Raw genomic sequence first — 21377 nt, 5'->3', positions numbered from 1 at the left:
TGATCAATGTGATTAGCTTGCTCAACCTTTTTTTTTTTTTAAGTTTCTCTGAAATGTGAAGTTTCTCTTCATTGGGCTTGAAGCAGTAGCCTAGGAGGAAATGATTTCAAACAGTTGATCAGCCTAAAACTTGAAAGCCTAAACCACTTGCTAAAATACTAACTTTGATTACTGTTTTTGTTTGTTTGTTTGTTTGTTTTTGTAGTTTGACGCAGTATGTGATCATGGCCCTTAGAGTTGCAGTTGTTTGCTTGTAGTATTATTTCTCTTCTACTCCCTTCACACATGGAAGAGAGTTTTGCGACTACCTTTTTTTTGGCAGTACTTTTTTATTATTATTACTTGGAGAAATAGAAAGTGTTTTCTTCTTGTTCAAAGTGTGAGAGAAAAGGCTGTCATTTTTTTCCTCTTCGGCTTTTGTTGAAATCATTTTACCTGGCCAGTAGCACCATAAAGAAATAGAGCTTTGGAAAATTTATCCTGCAAAGATTTACTCAAATGTTTACATCTAGGCTGTTCTTGTCAGGTAGTTTTCACAGAGGATTACTAAAAGAAAATGTTGGCTGTCATTAGTAGCATTTTGAGATGTATCTTTAGGTGCTACTGATTAGTGGTGACTGGAAATGAGGCAAGCATGCAATTAAAATAGAACTTTAAATGAATTGCATATACCAATGCTAGACTTGACAGATGGAGATTCTGGGTTAACAAGAAGACAAGTGCATTTTGTATTGCTGTTGTTAGCATTTCAGAAATATGCCCACTTTTGTAAATGATAACTAGTTTTTATAAGGCATTTATTCCACAAGTTGTCAGGAATATGGTTATTTGGAATTATGGACATCACAAAGGACTGACTTTTTTAATGCACTCATGCATGTCTCTAGTTGTGAAAATGCAACTGTACACATGTAATATCTTGTTTTCATAATTTACATTTTCAGCAATGACAGAAAGCAAGAATTACATAATTATTCTGAGACATTTTTAGCCACATTGCACTGAACAGTTTTTATATGGAATAAATGCTTGTTGGATGTTTCCCGAGTGAAATGACAGAGACTTAACTTGTCAGTAGCTGAGCCTCTGTCCATGAAAAATCCCCAGGTCTTGTGGTGCGGTCCTGCTCCATTGTAGGCCACTTCTTCAAATGAAAAAAATTGCAAGGTATTTGAAAGAGTGCCAGTTATTCATTTCAAGTAGTCTTGAGAAGGAGTTAGGTCTAAGCATATTTATGAAATGACCAGTAAAGTTTTTTGGCTAGGAGCCAATGTCTTGCAACAAATTAGGATAGCTCTGTGGGTAAGGCATTGGATGTACCTTTAGGAAACAAAACTCACTCTTTAGGGAGCTCATGAAATATGTAAGGTAGACAAGTTTTAAACTATTTCATTGCTATTAGAAAAATGGTATTCTTTTAGAATTGTTATATTGGTGAAAAATTGTACATTTGTTTTAGAACATGCTTGGAAGAGGTGAACACTAATAGACTTGGGACACGCTTATATAGGTCTTGGAAAAGCATCATTGACAAGCTCAAGTTTTTTTAATTAAAATAACTGAAAATGAATTGTTCATATGCAACATTAAAGGATATAAAATCTAGAATATTCTCACAAGAAGTAGACTGATTCTTAAATGATACTTACATGAACCAAGAAAGAGCCATTACAGACTCTGTTTTCATCAAATTCTACAGCAGTTCTTTTCTTCCCCCAGCTTTATTGAGATATAAGTGACATATATAACATTGTGTAAGTTTAAAGTGTACAGTGTGATGATTTGATACACATATATATTGGGAAATGTTTACCACAATAAGGCAGTTCTTTTTAAAGTTTAGTGTAAGCACCAAGATTTTCAGGAGAACTTGCTAAAAGAGATTCTTGGCTCCCAATCCCAGAGATCTGACTCTGTACATCTCGTGCATTTCCCATGAACTCCAAGGTGATGCTCATATTATTGGTCCTTTATCACACTTTGAGAGCAGTGCTGTGACAGACTGACAGTTGATACAGTCAGTAGTTTGTTTTCATATATGCATTTTTGATTGAAATAAAAAGCAATGGATTTTTGCAAAGTAAATTTCACATAGAGTCTTCCAGTTCTTCTTTAAACTGTATCTTTATTTTAAAACAGGGAAGTTACTAGAAAGTAAAGTGAAAGTATAGTACAGGTGTATGTTCTGAATTCTACATTATGCATGTCTGAAATTTAACTGAGAATTTTGATATCAACTGGAAAATTTATCAATAATGAAAGTCAGATAGATAGAATAATCATGAGCTTATGGGAGCCAGGGTATGCCAATATTTAGATAACTGTCATTTAACTATACGAGATGATTAATTTGTACTAATTAAAATTTGCCTTAAAATATAATTTTGAGAATCAAATATCCATTCATATGAATGTAAGATTTTAATTTCAATCACGAGGCCTGGCTGTTATCTCTTATTTATTACAATATATTATATAGATAGTATATATAGTACCATATTTCAAGTGTTATAATTATACATTATATATAGTAGTATGTATATAAAACCTACATTTACATGTATATATACTTTGTTCATTCAATAATATATTTATTATCACAATTGTTACTGAACAGTGGATCCTGGCTCTTATCTTTGATTTATTAAATCATATGTGTAAATTATATATATGTATTCAAACTTTATTCTGAAGCTCTTATGGCAGAGTCTCATATTCAGGTTTATTCAATCCATTTTAATAGAGTAATTAAACTGGATAAATGTGAATGCTGCTGGATTCACTGAGATAAACACATAAGTTAACAGTAATGGGTGTGATATATATAAACATATATATATACACACATATACATATATTTAATGCAATACTTCAGTCACTTACAGAAGAATATTCAAAAAATGGCCCTATGTTGTCCATTTAAAAGCAAGTTATTGTTAAAGCTGATGAGAAAAGAATTCATGTGTAACCACAACGTTTAGAAAATATTTTTTGCTGAATAAAAGTAAATAACCACACTGCTGTGCCTGACAGGGGATATAACTGCTGCTCCTCCGTGTCGCCTCCAGACCGTGCGGCTCTCCTTTCTCGATTGTGTGGAAACGTATGTCTTTCTGTCCCTGCTTGGTCGTGACGCTCTTCCTCAGATTCCTGTGATACACACAGTTCAGATGAGCTGCTGATTCATTGGATTTCCCAAAGTCACTAGGGAAAGTAGGCCCTGAAAAGCCAGGAGTGCACACAGGTGGGCTCTTTCCTTTTGGGCTTTGTTTCTTTCCCGTGTTTACTGATTGGTTTTCACTGTTCATCTCTCCCAGTGCCTGGAGCCCTGCAAGGTGTCCTGGGACCTGCGGAAGCAGCAGTGCCAGAGCTTCTGTGAGGTAAGAGGCCCCGTACACAGCCACGGACACTCGGGACACAGTTGCAGTCTGACCACGTGCCAGTGGGTCCTTGGCATGGGAGGGCATCATGTTCTTCTGTGGCTGGGGAAGTTCACTCTCCTTCACATGTGTGTGTGTGTGTGTGCATGTGTGTGTAAATTCACATTAAAAAAATTCTCGACACTTCTTAAAACCTAGCCACCCACTGCTTCCATTATTAGTTAATCAGACAGTAAAAAATTTTTATCACCATTGAAGAAAGGTACAAGCTGTTGCCATCCTCCCATCTCACATCATGGCTCTTCTGTGGGTGATTCTTGGCATGCTGATTCTCATGCCTTTTGGAGGAAGCCACCATTTTATTAGTGGTGGGGTTTCTCAGAGATTTTCACCTGACTCTTCACCCTCTGGGCTGCCCATACTCTGGGCTGAGGCTTGCCCACGTTTTCCCGTGTGGAGGGCACCTTACTTTCCCCGTGCTCTCAGGTAGATGATAGGGCGTTGCTGTCCCAGACAACCACGGTCTAGAGTCATCAGCTGTGCTGAAGAGGGGGAGGGCTGCTTTGCTGCACGGTCTCTTCCAGGGCAAACCAGGGACCCAGGGACCTGCTGTGAAGGTTGACGGCTGACGGCACGGGGGCCGCTCAGAGTAAGAGCAGGCGGAAAGCCCACAGGGGCCGTGAGCACAAGAGTTGGAAGACTCCACTGTGGGAACCAAAGAAACACCGTGGAGGGTGGTGGCGAGGGGACGCCAGAAGACATGCCCGTGCGGCATCAGAGGGAAACGGCGCCGCAGGGCTTCTTTGAGTGGAACTGGGGGGCCGATAGGGCACTTCCGAGCTTCTCCAAACAGACACGGTGGTCTGGCCCTGCCCCCGTGCGGGAGCTGCCAAGGTGGTCCTGTTGCCTGCGTTTCACCTTGGAGGGCACACAGATTCCGTTCTGCAAACATGCCTGTGGACCTGGGGTCATAACAGCTCCATCAGTTTTTTGTTTGTTTGTTTGTTTTTAATTAATTAATTTATTTTTGGCCGTGCTGGGTCTTCACTGCTGTGCGAGGGCTTTCTCTAGTTGCAGCAAGTGGGGGCTACTCTTCATTGCGGTGCGCGGGCTTCTCATTGCGGTGGCTTCTCTTGTTGCAGAGCATGAGCTCTAGGCACGTGGGCTTCAGTAGTTGTGGCTCGTGGGCTCAGTAGTTGTGGCACACGGGCTTAGTTGCTCCGCAGCATGTGGGATCCTCCCGGACCAGGGCTCGAACCTGTGTCCCCTGCATTGGCAGGCGGATTCTTAACCACTGAGCCACCAAGGAAACCCCAGCTCCATCAGTTTTAAGGTGCGTGAAATACATCCTCAGTCCTGATACCGTCTGACCTTCCCGATAAGCATGGAGATAAGCAGGGCACACTGTAAGTCCACAGAGCTGTGTGTGGAAGCGTGGAGGCCTGGGAAGCTGGAAATTATCAAGTCATAGGGCTCACCCACTGCAGGTGGCAAGACTGGCTCCCAACTCCATCTCTGACCCCTCTCCCCATGTCCATGTGCTGCTGTGGCTGGATTCCCCTTGGGCAGTTACAGGGGCTCACTGTGTTATAGGATTATTTTAGAAAAGTGTTTAGTGTTGTTTTGGAAAACTAGAATGGAAGTGTTTCTCAACTGCTAATGTAATCAATACGTGATCTTCCTAATCTCAGTTTTATTTTGCTCCAGAAGTTTCTACTCAGCATTTTGTGACTGGCTGGAATATGGGTGATTTGCAAACTCTTACATAATGACATCTGTTGCCAGAAGTACCTGGGGGCTGAGGATTTTACCATCAGTGAAGTCTTTGGAAGCATTTTGTAGTAGTGAACTTTAAAATGCTTCAAATAATACATAGGACTGGCAGATATTTGAAGTTACGTAGCCAATTGCTCTGCTACGGACACACAGCTAAGCTAATGATTTAGTGTTAAATCAAATAGAAGAACTCTCCTATGTCTTTTTGTATCTTTTTCTGGATGTTGGAGATGATGCAGAGGAGCATAAATCATGGCTTCTGCCCTCCCTCAAGGGAGCTGACATATTATACTTCAGGTTTTCCGAAATATCTTCAGGCTTCTTTAGGGATCCAATCCAAACTTTTCCAGGAAACATGCTTACCTGGCATTCACATTAATGTTTCTTTATATTACTTACCTCTTCCTGCATAAAAAATTACCCCCAAACTTAGTGGCTGAACACACACACAGTTTCTTTGGGTCAGGAGTTTGGGCACAGCTTAACTGCATTCTCTGCCCAGGGTCTGTCAAGTCTGTAATCAAGGTGTTGGCTGGGCTGCATTCTCATCTGGGGGCTCGACTGTAGGAGAATCTGCTTCTAAGCTCATTGCAATTGCCGGCAGAATTCATTTCCTTGCAGTTGTAGGACTGTGGTCCTGTTTCCTTGATGACTCTTGGCTGGAGTGCACTCTTAGCTCCTAGAAGTTGCCTGTGGTCCCTCCCCATGTGGCCCCCTTCATTGGCAGGTCACAAAACAGCTATGTACTTCTTTAAGGCCAGAATCCTGATTTCCAGTCTGCTGAGACGGAATTTTATATAACACAACATAATCTCAGGAGTGACAGTGCTTCACCTTGGCCATATTCTATTGGTTAGAAGCAGACACACACACACACACACACACACACACACACACACACACACACACAGACACGGAGGTGATTACACCAGCGCAGGTCATGACTCGGTTGGGCTCATTCTAGGCTGTGGAGGGATTCAGGTCCCTTGAGACATAGAACAGAGAAGATTGATCAGAAATGGAAACAAACAAGCAATAAACAAAACTGATGAATCTATGCAAAGACAAGGGGAGTAAGGCCATCCCTGTGTCTCCTACATTCTATAAAGTGCACTCCTACTTTATTTTGTATTCTATTCTGTACACAAACTGTACATATATAGGAACAAAAATATACTGCTGTAGAATCTAGAGGAACAAGATGTGCCCTGCTGTTCGCTTGGTAAACACATTATCCCTTAATATCACTGACTCTGTGTTGATAGTTTTACATCTGATCCCTGAGAAGGGAGATATAATTGAAACCTTTCTCCCTGAAATTCCGGATGTGATAGTGGGCTTCTGTAATTGCCGTTCTCTCTGAAATAACTGTGAGGATTTCTGAACCACATCGGTTTATTAAAATGGGACTCGTGTGTACAAATTGTGATCTGCTGTGGCAGAAAGGTTAATTGAAACTTGAAAGGTGGGGAAAACAGAGGCCAGTTAATGTGAGGAACTTTGTGGAGAGACCTCAGCCCACTGGTCCAATAACTTAATGTTCAATGTTAGTTGCTTTTAGTTGCTTTGATTGTTCTTATCTCTCTCTCTGCGTTTTTTTGCTTCTGTTTCATTTTGCAGTAAATGTCTGACTATTATGCTTAAACAGACTGAATCCTGAAAGGACTCGTCCCTGTTTCAGTATTTTTAAGGCTAGTCATTCATTGAGACAGACCCGTCCATCCCCCTGGTTATCACATTATGTATTAAGAATGCATACAAGTTCCATATTGTCAGGAACCTAAGCTTTCCCTTTGTAAGAGTTCGGACCCAGAAGGACTCCAGGTTTTATTCTTCTCCAACAGAAACAACTAGACTATTAGATATATTTGTCCCAATGTGTATATTTGCAAGATGGTCTGAGCTTTATCTTCTAAGGCATGAGCTTGCAAACCACACCCCACAGAGCAAAACTGGTCTGCCTCTTGTTTTTGTAAGTAAAGTTTTATTGGAAATTGGCCAAACCAGTTTTTTTTTTATATATATCATGTATGGCTGCTTTTGTGTTACAACAGCAGAGTTGGGTAGTTGTGATATATCATATGGTCCATGAAGTGGAAACTTTACAGCAAGTCTGGCCCTTTACAGAAAGCGTGTTCCAACTCCTGCTCTAAGAAGGAGGACCACAGTCATAATGATATCACACAACCTACCTAACCATTCAGACTGTCATGATTTCTTAGTCTGTATTACCAGCACCAATTTCTAAACATAAAGTATTTTCTTGGTAATTTTAGTCATAAAGTTGTGCTATGTGGAAAAGATTTTTGGGGGCATGTTAATAATAACATACCTAGAATTCATTCATGGCCTCCTCATGTATTGATCTCTTTAACTTCTCATATGATTATCTATACAGTTCTACTTTTGCTACTTTTTCAGGCTGATGGCAGAGTTAACAATGTTATTTTTTTTAATGACATAGTTAAGTATATTAGAACAGGAATCTTTCAAGACTCCTCCTCTGAATCATAAGGGATGATTTCTCATGTGTCCTTTTATGAAACGTGTTATTTTCCACGATAGAGACATAGATAGATTGTGCTTCATTGCTTTAGTTTATTAACTAACCATTAGCCCCTTCCTCTTACTTTTATAAAATCTTAAGAAACATGATAAATTATTATAATTTTTTGTACTAGTCATAAAATGCATGTTTTCCTATGTTTAAATGTACTTTTCTTACAACTGATGGAATCTTGCATTATAAATGAACATGTCCTTTTTCCTTGTTAACGGTATATAAAATAGTCACGTGTGTTATAGCTGTTGTTGTCTTAGTTTCTTTCTTTTTTTAAAAAATAAATTTATTTATTTATTTATTTTTGGCCTGTGTTGGGTCTTCGTTGCTGTGCACGGGCTTTCTCTAGTTGCGGCGAGCGGGGGCTACTCTTTGTTGCAGTGCGCGGACTTCTCATTGCGGTGGCTTCTCTTGTTGTGGAACACAGGCTCTAGGCACGCGGGCTTCAGTAATTGTGGCTCACAGGCTCTAGAGCGCAGGCTCAGTAGTTGTGGCGCACGGGCTTGGTTGCTCCGCGGCATGTGGAATCTTCCTGGACCAGGGCTCGAACCTGTGCCCCCTGCATTGGCAGGCGGAGTCTTAACCACTGTGCCACCAGGGAAGGCCCCTGTTGTCTTAGTTTTGATGACACGTGATACATCGTCATTTATGAATGGCCTTCTTGCTGATGAAACACCTCCCATCTTTAATTCTGATGTTTTTGACTTCATAATATCCCCACCCTAGTAGGATGTCAGCTGAGATGTCAACCTTGGCCGTATGAAATGTGCACTAGGGGTCATGGAAAGCTGAGACCTCACCTGCGTCAGGGGTCAGTCAGTGAGGGAAGCATCCATTGTTGATATTGAACTTGTCATTTGATCAGCCTGGATTCTCATCGATCCAGTCCTGGTCAGGATGAAATTAGGAATAAAAAAGAGGTTTTCACTCTGCCACAGATAGCATTATTGATTCATTTCTTTGTGTATGTTTTTTTTTTTTTTAAAGAACTTGATTTGATGAAACCAAGTTTCTTTGTCAATTGCATTGTAATTAGATCTTTAACCATACCTTTTTTATTTACTTATTTATTTATTTATTTATTTATTTTTGGCTGTGTTGGGTCTTCGTTTCTGTGCGAGGGCTTTCTCTAGTTGTGGCGAGTGGGAGCCACTCTTCATCGCGGTGCACGGGCCTCTCACTGTCGCGGCCTCTCTTGTTGCGGAGCACAGGCTCCAGATGCGCAGGCTCAGTAGTTGTGGCTCACGGGCCCAGTTGCTCCGCGGCATGTGGGATCTTCCCAGACCAGGGCTCGAACCCGTGTCCCCTGCATTGGCAGGCAGATTCTCAACCACTGCGCCACCAGGGAAGCCCTCTTTGTGCTTTTTGATTTTCAAAATATTTTCCCATATTATTCCATTTGATTTCATAGCAATTCTTAGAAGTGAGGTCTGAATTTTACTAGGCGAACTTTATGGACAGTGAAACTAGCACACAAGGAGAAAATGGTTGTATTGGCCCGAGATAACATGGTTCAGAGGCAGAGGAATAAGATCTAAAATCGAGGGGTTGTGCCTTCTAGTAATGTTTCTTTCCCACTGTCCTCCATCCCAGACACCTCTGTCTACCCTTGCTCCATGAATGAGCCTATCTCTTATGTAAAATTGTTGGTCCAGCCATTTGTGTGTGAACAGGCTTACTCTCAAATGAGAAGGAAGTTTTGATTATGCAAAATCATAGTTAATTAAAGGTACGTCAAGGAATTGAAGGAAGAACAAGGCTCCTTACTACTTCAGGGTGTCTTTGGCCGTGGGATGTTCCAACGTGACTGGAAAGACACCTCGAAAGTAAGGTGTTCAGATGGATCACACTCCTCTTCTTGCTGTCAAAACCTGTCCTCCGTCGGCTGCTCCACAACCCAGTGTTATGTCTTCCAATCTAGGGTATTAAGTAAGTGCATCACTTCAGGAACTCAGGCAGAGCCATCACCTGTCTGGGAATGTCTCTACAAGAGCTAAAGGTACTGAAAGAAGCTGATGAGAGCTAAACAGGAAAAGGATGTAATCTGCCCCAGATGTTTGCATGCCGGGGGAAGGACCAGCACGTAGAGTTTAACACAAGTTAGCAATCTTTTGCTTTAGCGTACCAGAACAACAGCTGACCTGATTAGAATATCCTTGTGAAGGGACAAGTGGAGATGGACCTTGGTGCTGTTTTTTGAACGTAGTCATGTCTTTTCTTTCTTGGGGGTTGGGGATATACCAGAGCGTAATAAAATAAAGCTGGCTTTGGGTGCCACACCGTGGGAGTCATGATACAGTCACCTCTAGTCTTTTGAAGAGTCAATTAGTGAATCGTTCTGAGTCCATTAAATTAAGGTCCAATATACAAGAGGGACTCAATTTTTATTAAAAAAATTGCTATGTTGGAATATTTTCCCTAAGAAAGTTATATTATAGTATGGCTCCTGAGTCCTCCCTTTAGGGGAGTTGTTCATATTTAGGGGGGGGCACCAGGATGGCTCTTGAGGTGTATGACTGGTGGGTAAGAAGCACAGGTTCTTCTTACTTGTACAGTATGAGTGCTTGAGCAGAAGAGAGATGTTGGTGGGTTAGTCCAGGGTGGCAGTGGTGGAGGTGGGCAGTACTATTGTGTCAGCTCTATTCTGAAGGTAGAGCTGACACAATCTGATGACAGGTTGCATGGGACGAATCGGGGGAATGAAGCGTTGATGATAACGGTGGGGTCTTTGTCATGAACAGCTGGGGGAGGGAGTTGGCATGACCTTGAGCAGATACCGACATGTGGGTATGTGAGAGGCACAGGTTTTGGGGGGGAGGGGGGGAGAAAGGATGGCCAGAGGCTTGGTGTTGAGCATGCTGTGTCTGAGATGTAAATTAGACCTCCATTCGAGATTTGTCATGGGCACATAGATACATGAGTCTGGAGTTGAGAGATCAGGCTGGACATACAAATGTCATGGTTGATAGATGGTATTTAAAGTCATGAAGCTGGATGAAGTGGTAGAAGTACAAGTGCTTCATGGGTTATGCCCTGAATCACACCAGTATAAGAAGGATGGGAACCAAGGAAGAGCCAGCAAGTGGACTAAGGGGGGGCTGTTAAGATGGGAGAAGGTCCACGTGAGGGTGGAGTTCTAAAGGACACATGGCAACAGCTTTTCAAGAAGGAAGAGGTGATCAGTTGCATCTGCAAGACTGTGGAGGTCTGAAAATTGGTCACTGGATACCGTGATGCACCGGTCACGGTCGACCTTAACAAGAGCAGAGTTAGCGGGTGGCTGCAGAGAAGGCCTGATTGATGTGTCCCAGAGGAGTGGTAGGGAGAGACGGAGAGAGGAGGGGGTATAAGAATGTTTCAGAGAGCACGGACTGCTGTGGAAGGTTGTGGGTTAAGGGGTGAGCAGGGTAACCCCACATTGCATTACGTTTGGGGTGAAGAAATCATCCCATAGTCTAAGCGGATGGGAACTATCCTGAAGAGAGAGGGTGTTTGACGCTGGAGGAGAGGGGAGAACTGCAGAAGCACGTGACCTGAAGCGGCAGTGGCGTCCACTGTACCACGTGAGGAAGCTTTGACGTGGGAGCAAAGGACCGTGCCTCCTTGTCACAGGACGAGGTAGCGAATGAGAGCACACGGGCCACCTTCCGGTGTATAGGCGGGTGTGAAAGGGGATTCGTGGAAGTGTCCTTCTCAACGCTTCACTTTTCTCCGTGAAGTGGGGTGACTAGCTGAGAGTGATGGAGCCTGGGGTGACCAGCACATAGCACATTTCCCAAAAGCGTTAGCTTTTATCACTGTAATGAATAAATTTTTTTTTTTACAAATGATAAACATTTACCTTTTATATTTTTATAGTAAGGAAAAGTGTTAGTGATCTAGTCTGGATTGTGATCCTTGGTCAAGGGGCAGATTTGGTCCAAGTTTTCTTTTCCACTTAGTGAGGGTGGGAGTAATGGAATCGAAACGTTTCAAGGAATGCTGAAGATTTTTATAATCGTTATGAGATTTCCTTTACCATCATCTTATAAAGGAAGCTGTCCTTAATAGATCAAGTTTCACAGTCCTGGCAAATGAGGATATCAAGAATATTAAATGACGTTTTATGGTCGTTCAGTAAATTATTCACTGGGTGGAACGTGTTCTCCATGGAATGCAGCCTTTTTTTTCTTTTCATTTTTTTAAACAGTGAGGCTCAATTTTCATTGAATTTTTATGTGTTGCTGGGGAGTATACCATGAGACTCTATTGAGGAGAACTGATGAGTTTTGAAAATTTATAAGAGGCTGAGACTGGAGGCTATTTGGAATGATTTAAAGACCTATCCTGTCTGAAAAGAGGGACTAGCCAGGTAGCTACACAAGGAGTTAGGGGAATATCGTAGAAATTACAAAAGCATCTAATTTAAGTAAAAAATCAAAGATGCATGTAAAGCACTTAAACAGTGTCTGAACATAACAGACATTGGATAAATAGTAGCTCTTTTTATTATGAAGGCGGAGGGCCAGGTCGCCACTTTGGAATTCTATGACGGGTCAGTAGAAGACTTAAAAGGTCCCACTTGAATAGTAAATGTACAGGAGGAAATGTACAACAGATGCACACAACTCTGTCCACAAGTTTAAGTTCCTTCCTAAGACCACCTGGGTGGGAAAGAGGAGAGACAAGTGGCTGGGTCAGGGGCTTTGATTTTGGGGAAATGGGTTTTGTGTTTTTACCTTGGGAAGACTTGAATACACTTATAAGCCGAGGGCAAATGACTCTCATCGGAAGTGTGAAGTGGGAGATTTGTTGGGGGAAAAGCCCAGATTTCTGGAGTCAGAAACTAGGCTTGAATCAAGTTTCAGTGCAGAGATGGAGAGACTCAGCTTCTGCAGATGCCAGCTGCAGCTTCCCGGGTCCAGAGCAGCGCTTTCCAGACTTGGTCCTTCACACACATCACCTGGAGTCTTGCTAAAGTGCAGATTCTGTCTCAGCAGGTATGGGCTCTCGGCACGAGAGCCTCCGTTTCCCCAGCAGTGCTGATGCTGCTGGGTGAAGGACTGGCAAGTGTGTGGATGCCCCTTCTTTGATAGTGGGGTTCCCTATAAGCTCTCACTTTGAGGTGCCTGCTGATGAAGTCTTGTGATTTCTTCTGTGGTATTCTATAGAGAGAAAATGTGCAATGGCTGATAATGATTGAAAATAAACAGATGAAAATGGTTTTTAGAAGTGGAAGGGCTTCCCTGGTGGTGCAGTGCTTAGGAAGATCCCACATGCCGTGGAGCAACTAAGCCCGTGAGCCACAACTACTGAGCCCACGTGCCACAACTACTGAGCCCACGTGCCACAACTACTGAGTCCACGTGCCACAACTACTGAGTCCACGTGCCTAGAGCCCATGCTCCGCAACAAGAGAAGCCACCGCAATGAGAAGCCCACGCACCGCAACGGAGAGTAGCCCCTGCTCGCCACAACTAGAGAAAGCCCGCGCACAGCAACGAAGACCCAACGCAGCCATACATACATACATACATACATACATACATACATAAATCAATCCCTCACACTTTCATCATTCAAAACGCAGAATTATAATTGTCGGTTTGTCTCTGTCCCCAAACGAAAGGTATTTCACTGGGTACAGAATTTCCAGTTAGCAATTTTTTAAAAATTAGTTGTTTAAAAATCTTTTCATTTTCTTTTGTCTTGTATATTTTCTGAAAAATCTCCAACATTCTTTTTTTTTCAACTGTTTATAAAGAATCTTTTTATTTCTCTGTCTGCTTTTAAGTTTTTCTTTCTATGTCTAGTTTTAATATGATTATGGTATACCTTGATGGGGTGGCCTTTATGTGTCTTCTGTTTGGGGTCACTAAGTTTCTTCTAATTGTGGGCTTATAATTTTTTTTTAATTAATTAATTAATTTATTTATTTATTTTTGACTGTGTTGAGTCTTCGTTTCTGTGCGAGGGCTTTCTCTAGTTGTGGCAAGTGGGGGCCACTCTTCATCGCGGTGCTCGGGCCGCTCACTATCGCGGCCTCTCTTGTTGCGGAGCACAGGCTCCAGACGCGCAGGCTCAGTAGTTGTGGCTCACGGGCCTAGTTGCTCCGCGGCATGTGGGATCTTCCCAGACCAGGGCTCAAACCCATGTCTCCTGCATTTGCAGGCAGATTCTCAACCACTGCGCCACCAGGGAAGCCCTGTGGGCTTATAATTTTAATCAAATTTTAAACATATGGGCCAATTTTTTTTCTGCCCCATCCTCTGTGTCCTGTCTTCTGGGGCCCTAATTATACATGACAGACTTTATATGGTCTCCTGGGTCAGTCAGTCTCTGATCATGTTTTTTACTCATTTTTCCCCCCACTGTCTGCTTCATTTTGATAGTTTTTATCATTGTGTCTTCAAGTTCCCATCAAGTGATCTTTTCTTCTACAGCGCCTGACACGTTTTAAATCCTCTCTGGCGTGTTTTTGTTTCTTCCTTTTTACTTCTGGAAGTTCCATGCAGGTCTTTCCTGCATCTTCTGTTCCTCTCCTCTCTGTGTCCATGTTTTCTTCTACATTTCTGGGCATATAGAGCATATTTATAATATCCTTTTATCGATAAATGTCCTTTTCTGCTAATTACATCACCTGTGTCGTTTCTGGCTCTGTTTCTTTAGATTCTCTTATTTCCCTTTTGGTTGTGTGTCATAGTTTCCTGCTTCTTTGCATGCCTGATGATTTTTTTTTTTTAAAAGAAAGTACTTTTTTAAAAATAATTAATTTTTGGCTGCATTGGGTCTTCATTGCTGTGCACCGGCTTTCTCTAGTTGTGGCGAGCGGGGGCTACTCTTCGTTGCTGTGCATGGGCTTCTCATTGCAGTGGCTTCTCTTGTTGTGGACCACGGGCTCTAGGCACGTGGGCTTTAGTAATTGTGGCACGTGGTTTCAGTAGTTGTGGCGCACGGGCTTAGCTGCTCCGTGGCATGTGGGATCTTCCCGGACCAGGGCTCGAACCCGTGTCCCCTGCATTGGCAGGCGGATTCTTAACCACTGCGCCACCTGGGAAGTCCAGCATGCCTGATGCTTTTTGATTGGATGTCAGATTTTCGTGTTCTGAATTTTGCTGTATTTTGTAAAAAGCATTCGATTGTTCTGGCATGTAGTTACTTGCGATCAGTTTGCTTTTGTAGAGACTTGCTTTTAAACTTTCTTAGGGCAGATTCAGAGCAGCCTTTAGTCTAGGGCTAATTTGTCCCCATTACTATAGTGATATTTTTCTGAGGACTCTCTCCGATGCCCTGGGTATTACGTATCCTTTCTGCTCTGACGGTTGGAATGTGAGGTATTAGCCTCCTTAGAACTCCAGGAATTGCCTGCTGTGGTGCTTTCTGTTTGTTCCTTCCCCGGTCTCATGTGCTTTCACCTCATGCATGTTCAAGAAACAGGCTTAATGGACATAGAGAACAGACTTGTGGTTGCCAAGGGGGAGGGGGTTGGGAGAGGGGTGGAGTGGGAGTTTGGGGTTAGCAGATGTAAGCTTTTCCATGTAGGATGGATAAACAACAAGGTCCTACTGTAGAGCACAGGGAACTATATTCAGTGTCCTGGGATAAACCATAAAGGAAAAGAAGATAAAAAAAAAAAAAGAATGTTAAAAGAAAGCAGTATTCAGCCCAAAACTTGAGGAGTCCCTCACAGCTCTCTGGGTTTCTCTTTGCCTAGTTCCATCCTTCCTGATTTTTTGCCCACAAGACCTACTCCTTTCAGGTGCCTCAAACTTTGATCTCTTTCTCCTCGACTCAGAAAAGCTGCAGGACTACCTTTGGGTCACCCCTCCTTGCACTGTGGACTTGAACCTACCCCAGCCATGCATTATTGGCCATCTCCGGGCTCACCTCATTTGTGTGCTCTCTCAGGGCGTACAGCCCTGTGCTAGCTGTTGGCCATTGTCTGCTGTTACCTATATTCTGTCCAGTTTTATGGTTGTTTCCAGAAGGTCAGTTCCCACATTCCTCAACAGGCATATGTAGAGGGTTTTTGCCAAATAAACCAAACGAATTGAAGCTCTCCAGACTGTGCTCTGACTACTCTGGTTTTGCACAATTGATTCTTTATGGCTGAAGAAACACTGACATTCAAACGGTCCTCTTCACTCCTGCCTTTCTTAATTTAAGACAGCTGTCACATCTTCTGAGCGCCTTCTTTGACCTTCGTGTGAGCTAGTATCTCTCCTGTGTTTATTAACTGATATGGTTATTTACATTTTCTTGCTCCTGAAAGGCAGGCCGAGTGGGAGCAGAAGCTGTGACTTCATTCTCTTTGTCCCTGTCGTATGACGCACTGCTGGACACTGTCGAGATGGTTTTTGACTATGTGCTACCAGCCGTTCTCACTGGATTTGTACATGTCTGTCACAGTGCTTATGACATCGTGGTTTTGTTGTTTCAATGTCTGTCTCCTACAGAGGATTCTGGACTTCTCCAGAGAGTGATGGAAACTTATCTCCCTTTCACATTTGTGCTTTTCTGGCTAATTAATCAATATACTGCTCTAATCCAGAGTCTTTGAACTCCGACACTATTGACATTTTTGGATAAATACTTCTCTGCCGTGAGGTTGTCCTGTGCATCTTTAGCAGCATCCCTGGGCTCTACCCACTCACTAGATGCCAGGAGCACTCGCCTCCCGGTTGTAAGGACCAAAAAATGTCTCCAGGCCTTGCCTTATAATACTCTCTGTGGGGCAAAAGTCACTTCTGTTGAGAACCCTTTTGCTAACCTATGGTATTTGTAATTTCCCTTGCACATTATAATGAGGAAATAACATTCTATTCACATTAATTTCTAGTTCACTTTGCGATGGTACAATCAGTCTGAAAGTATGCTATCCATGTAGTAGTGTATAAACAAAGGAAGAGAAATTTCAAGGAAGATTTCTGGGATCCTGCGATTTATAAGAAGAAATATATGCATTTGGTCTTCGACCCCCTTCTTGGCACAGAGGTCCTTGGGAATGTCCTAAGTGGTGAGAGCTCTCACATGGTGTCTTTTGTTACTTTAATGAGGTGACCTTTGCAAAGCACCTGCTCACGGGGGACTGGTTGCCAGTGAAACAACCCTGTAATTAGGGGTTGGAACTTTCCTCCCACCCTCTGGCTTAAGGGAAGGAGGGAAGAGCTGGAGATTGACTTCAGTCCTCAGCGGCTCATGAGCTAATCAGTCATGCCCAAGTAATGAGGCCTCCATCAAACCCCCAGGGGACTGGCTTCAGAGAACTTCCTGGCTGGTGAACACGTGGAGATTTGGGAAAAGTATCTTGTGTCCTTTCCCCATACAGTGCCCTATACACGGCTTCCATTTGGCTGTTCCCGCGTTACATCCTTTTGTAAGAAACTGGTAATACAGTAGGTAAAATGTTTCTCTGACTTCTCTGAGGCACTCTAGCAAACTAATTGAACCTGAGTGGGGCTTGTTGGAACCTCCAATCTGTAATCCTTTGGTGAGAAGCACAGGCGACAACCTGAACTTGGAACTGGCCTGTGCAGAGGCAGTAGGGGATGTCGTCCTGTAGGACTGAGTCCGTGACCTGTGGGGTCTGATGCCGTCTCCAGGGAGATAGTGTCAGAATTGAGTTGAGTTGTGTAAACACCCAGCGGGGGTCTGAGAATTGCTTGGTGTTTGTGCGGGGAATGCCCCCCTCCCCGCGATGACATTGGAATTGGGGGTATAGACCTTTTATAATTTCTAAGACTGTGAAAGTGTATCTCTTTTCTGAAGTATGATTTTGCTTGTAACTTGGATGGGACAGTATTTGCAAAATTCTCTGAGATGGAAACATGTTAGAAACTTAAAACTACAAATCAGAGTAAATATGTACATTGAACAACTTGACAGTTTATTCTTCCTCAAAAGAAATTTTTCATATGAGGATTTTTGGCAATCTATAATTAACCTCTTGTGTTTCTCATTGTTTTTTTGTTTTTTTTTTGTAGAATTTCTAGAATGATGTTTTAAAACTCTAATACTTCTTTTCGGGGCTAGCAGTAATTTCAACATGATTATGTGGCAGAACCTGTGCCAAGTGTTTAATATACTTCAATGCTTAGGGTAATAGTACACAATAAGTATTATCGTTATTCCCCTTTTACATTTGAAGAAACCAAGACTTGCAGCACTAATGTTGTCACCACAGCATGCAGCTCCTGCCTTACTGATGTATTTGCCGTGCCGTGAATGGAGTACCCTGTATTTGCTTCTGCCCTCGTGTTTGTCATTCTTTCCTTCTAGGATAGTCCTCTGCCCTTCCACATCACGCTTACCCATTTAACTCATGCTAAGTGTTGACAGCTTATCTTAAAAGCTTTCTCCTTGTCTAATCCTCCTTTGACCTCACGTGTGTGTACCTGCGTTACCTCCTGCGTCCACCTCTATTTTAATACAAATGAAACTGCGTAATGATGTCACATGTTTGTTAGTAGAGGCATAAACTGTAAGCATAGTGGGGCATAACTGTCATGCTTTTCTTCTGTTCATCAGTGGATCCCTAGTACCTAGAATGCCAGTTTGGCTTCTGAGTCAGTATATAAAGGCTTCAGTGGGCTAATTATTCATAGACATGCTTGGTAGCTCCTAGTAACAAAATGCAGGACGAAGGGGAGAGAAGGAAATGGTGGTTTATCAAGTGTCCTAACTGTCCCTGATTCTCTAGAAAATTTTGCATTTTTGGAATTATTTTTGTGCCTGGCGATCTTCCAAAGATCTTCCAGCACGATTCTGGAGAGATGTTCCCAGTGGAGAATCTGACGGTTGATACCCTCGTACGGTGTGTCACATTTGCCTTCAAAATAAATAGAAAAGCCAAGGAAGAGGAAGCTGAGATAAACATACGTAAAGATGACTCTAATTTAGCAACAGGGGCGTGTACTCGTAGGAAAGTGACTATCTTCAGATACATGTTTCTGATTTTCTCCTAATTTTACAGTATTCACGGCCAAGGTCTACAGTTTGCCTGGGAACCAAATTAACTGTAATCACATTTAATAAATTAGGATGTGTAACTGAGTTTCCAAGCAAATTATAATTTCATTTCCAAGCATAAATTAGAAACATTTGAATTGAGAATGCTTTTTCCTATTTCATGCATACTTAGCATTTAGATGCCTTCTTTGAAAGATACAACTGGCAGTTTGGGTTGTTTTTTAAACAGTATAATGTCTTTATTTTTTATAGAAATTATATATGCCCATTGAAACATTTATATAACAAACTGCACAGGAGACTAAAACTTAACCTTTACTCCAAAGTCTACCATCTGGAAATAGCCATGGTTACCTGTGCAGAGGAGTTATCATAGCAAACCTATCCTTAGAAATTCCTGCTTAAAAGGTTGGCCCTTGGCTGGCTTCTGGAAACTTAGACTTGGGCGGGGGGAGGTTTTCCCACCAATCCCTAACTGAGAAGAGGGGCTCACTGATCTAAACTATTTTTTTTTCTTCCTTGTATTTTATTTATTTATTTTTTAACATATTTATTGGAATATAATTGCTTTACAATGGTGTTAGTTTCTGCTGTATAACAAAGTGAATCAGCTACATGTATACATATATCCCCATATCTCCTCCCTCTTGCATCTCCCTCCCACCCTCCCTATCCCACCCCTCTAGGTGGACACAAAGCACCGAGCTGATCTCCCTGTGCTATGCGGCTGCTTCCCACTAGCTAGCTATTTTACATTTGGTAGTGTATATAAGTCCATGCCACTCTCTCACTTTGTCCCAGCTTACCCTTCCCCCTCCCCGTGTCCTCAAGTCCGTTCTCTACGTCTGCATCTTTATTCCTGTCCTGCCCCTAGGTTCTTCAGAACCATTTTTTTTTTTAATTTTAGATTCCATATATATGTGTTAGCATATGGTGTTTGTTTTTCCCTTTTTGACTTACTTCACTCTGTATGACAGACTCTAGGTCCATCCACCTCACTACAAATAACTCAATTTCGTTTCTTTTTATGGCTGAGTAATATTCCATTGTATATATGTGCCACATCTTCTTTATCCATTCATCTGTCGATGGACACTTAGGTTGCTTCCATGTCCTGGCTATTGTAGATAGAGCTGCAATGAACATTGTGGTACATGATTCTTTTTGAATTATGGTTTTCTCAGGGTATATGCCCAGTAGTGGGATTGATGGGTCATATGGTAGTTCTATTTTTAGTTTTTTAAGGAACCTCCATACTGTTCTCCATAGTGGCTGTTATCAATTTACATTCCCACAAACAGTGCAAGAGGGTTCCCTTTTCTCCACACCCTCTCCAGCATTTCTTGTTTGTAGATTTTTTGATGATGGCCATTCTGACCGGTGTGAGATGATATCTCATTGTAGTTTTGATTTGCATTTCTCTAATGTTTAATGATGTTGAGCATCCTTTCATGTGTTTGTTGGCAATCTGTATATCTGCTTTGGAGAAATGTCTATTTAGATCTTCTGCCCATTTTTGGATTGGGTTGTTTTGTTTTTTTTTGATATTGAGCTGCATGAGCTGCCTGTATATTTTGGAGATTAATCTTTGTCAGTTGCTTCATTTGCAAATATTTTCTCCCATTCTGAGGGTTGTCTTTTCATCTTGTTTATGGTTTCCTTTGTTGTGCAAAAGCTTTTAAGTTTCATTAGGTCCCATCTGTTTATTTTTGTTTTTATTTCCATTACTCTAGGAGGTGGGTCAAAAAGGATCTTGCTGTGATTTATGTCAGAGAGTGTTCTGCCTATCTTTTCCTCTAAAAGTTGTATAGTGTCTTGCCTTACATTTAGGTCTTTAATCCATTTTGAGTTTATTTTTGTGTATGGTGTCAGGGAGTGTTCTAATTTCGTTCTTTTACATGTAGCTGTCCAGTTGTCCCAGCACCACTTATTGAAGAGGCTGTCTTTTCTCCATTGTATATTCTTGCCTCCTTTATCAAAGATAAGGTGACCATAAGTGTGTAGGTTTATCTCTTGGCTTTCTATCCTGTTGCATTGATCTATACTTCTGTTTTTGTGCCAGTACTATACTGTCTTGATTACTGTAGCTTTGTAGTATAGTCTGAAGTCAGGGAGCCTGATTCCTCCAGCTCTGTTTTTCTTTCTCAAGATTGCTTTGGCTATTCGGGGTCTTTTGTGTTTCCATACAAACTGTGAAATTTTTTGTTCTAGTTCTGTGAAAAATGCCATTGGTAGTTTGATAGGGATTGCATTGAATCTGTAGATTGCTTTGGGTAGTATAGTCATTTTCACAATGTTGATTCTCCTAATCCAAGAACATGATATATCTCTCCATCTGTTTGTATCATGTTTAATTTCTTTCATCAGTGTCTTATAGTTGTCTGCATACAGGTCTTTTGTCTCCTCAGGTAGGTTTATTCCTAGGTATTTTATTCTTTTTTTGGTAATGGTAAATGGGAGTGTTTCCTTAATTTCTCTTTCAGATTTTTCATCATTAGTATATATGAATGCAAGAAATTTCTGTGCATTAATTTTATATCCTGCTACTTTACCAAATTCATTGATTGCTCTAGTAGTTTTCTGGTAGCATCTTTAGGATTCTCTGTGTGTAGTATCATGTCATCTGCAAACGGTGACAGTTTTACTTCTTCTTTTCCGATTTGGATTCCTTTTATTTCTTTTCCTTCTCTGATTGCTGTGGCCAAAACTTCCAA

General features: G+C 41.8%; 1 protein-coding gene across 1 annotated transcript in view; it reads left to right on the top strand.

Moving 5' to 3' along the window:
- The window catches only part of ANOS1 (anosmin 1), a 187013-nt gene that overhangs the window by 107887 nt on the left and 57749 nt on the right, over positions 1–21377 (top strand). The window contains exon 3 of the mRNA XM_061177692.1: positions 3318–3380. Within this exon, the coding sequence (XP_061033675.1) occupies positions 3318–3380 (63 nt within the window). The remainder of the gene's footprint in view (positions 1–3317; positions 3381–21377) is intronic.

Source organism: Eubalaena glacialis, chromosome X (assembly GCF_028564815.1).
Source record: "Eubalaena glacialis isolate mEubGla1 chromosome X, mEubGla1.1.hap2.+ XY, whole genome shotgun sequence".
In the NCBI taxonomy this organism is placed as follows: domain Eukaryota; kingdom Metazoa; phylum Chordata; class Mammalia; order Artiodactyla; family Balaenidae; genus Eubalaena; species Eubalaena glacialis.
Note: the sequence above shows the minus strand (reverse complement) of the source record. Positions and strands in the feature narration are given on the sequence as shown.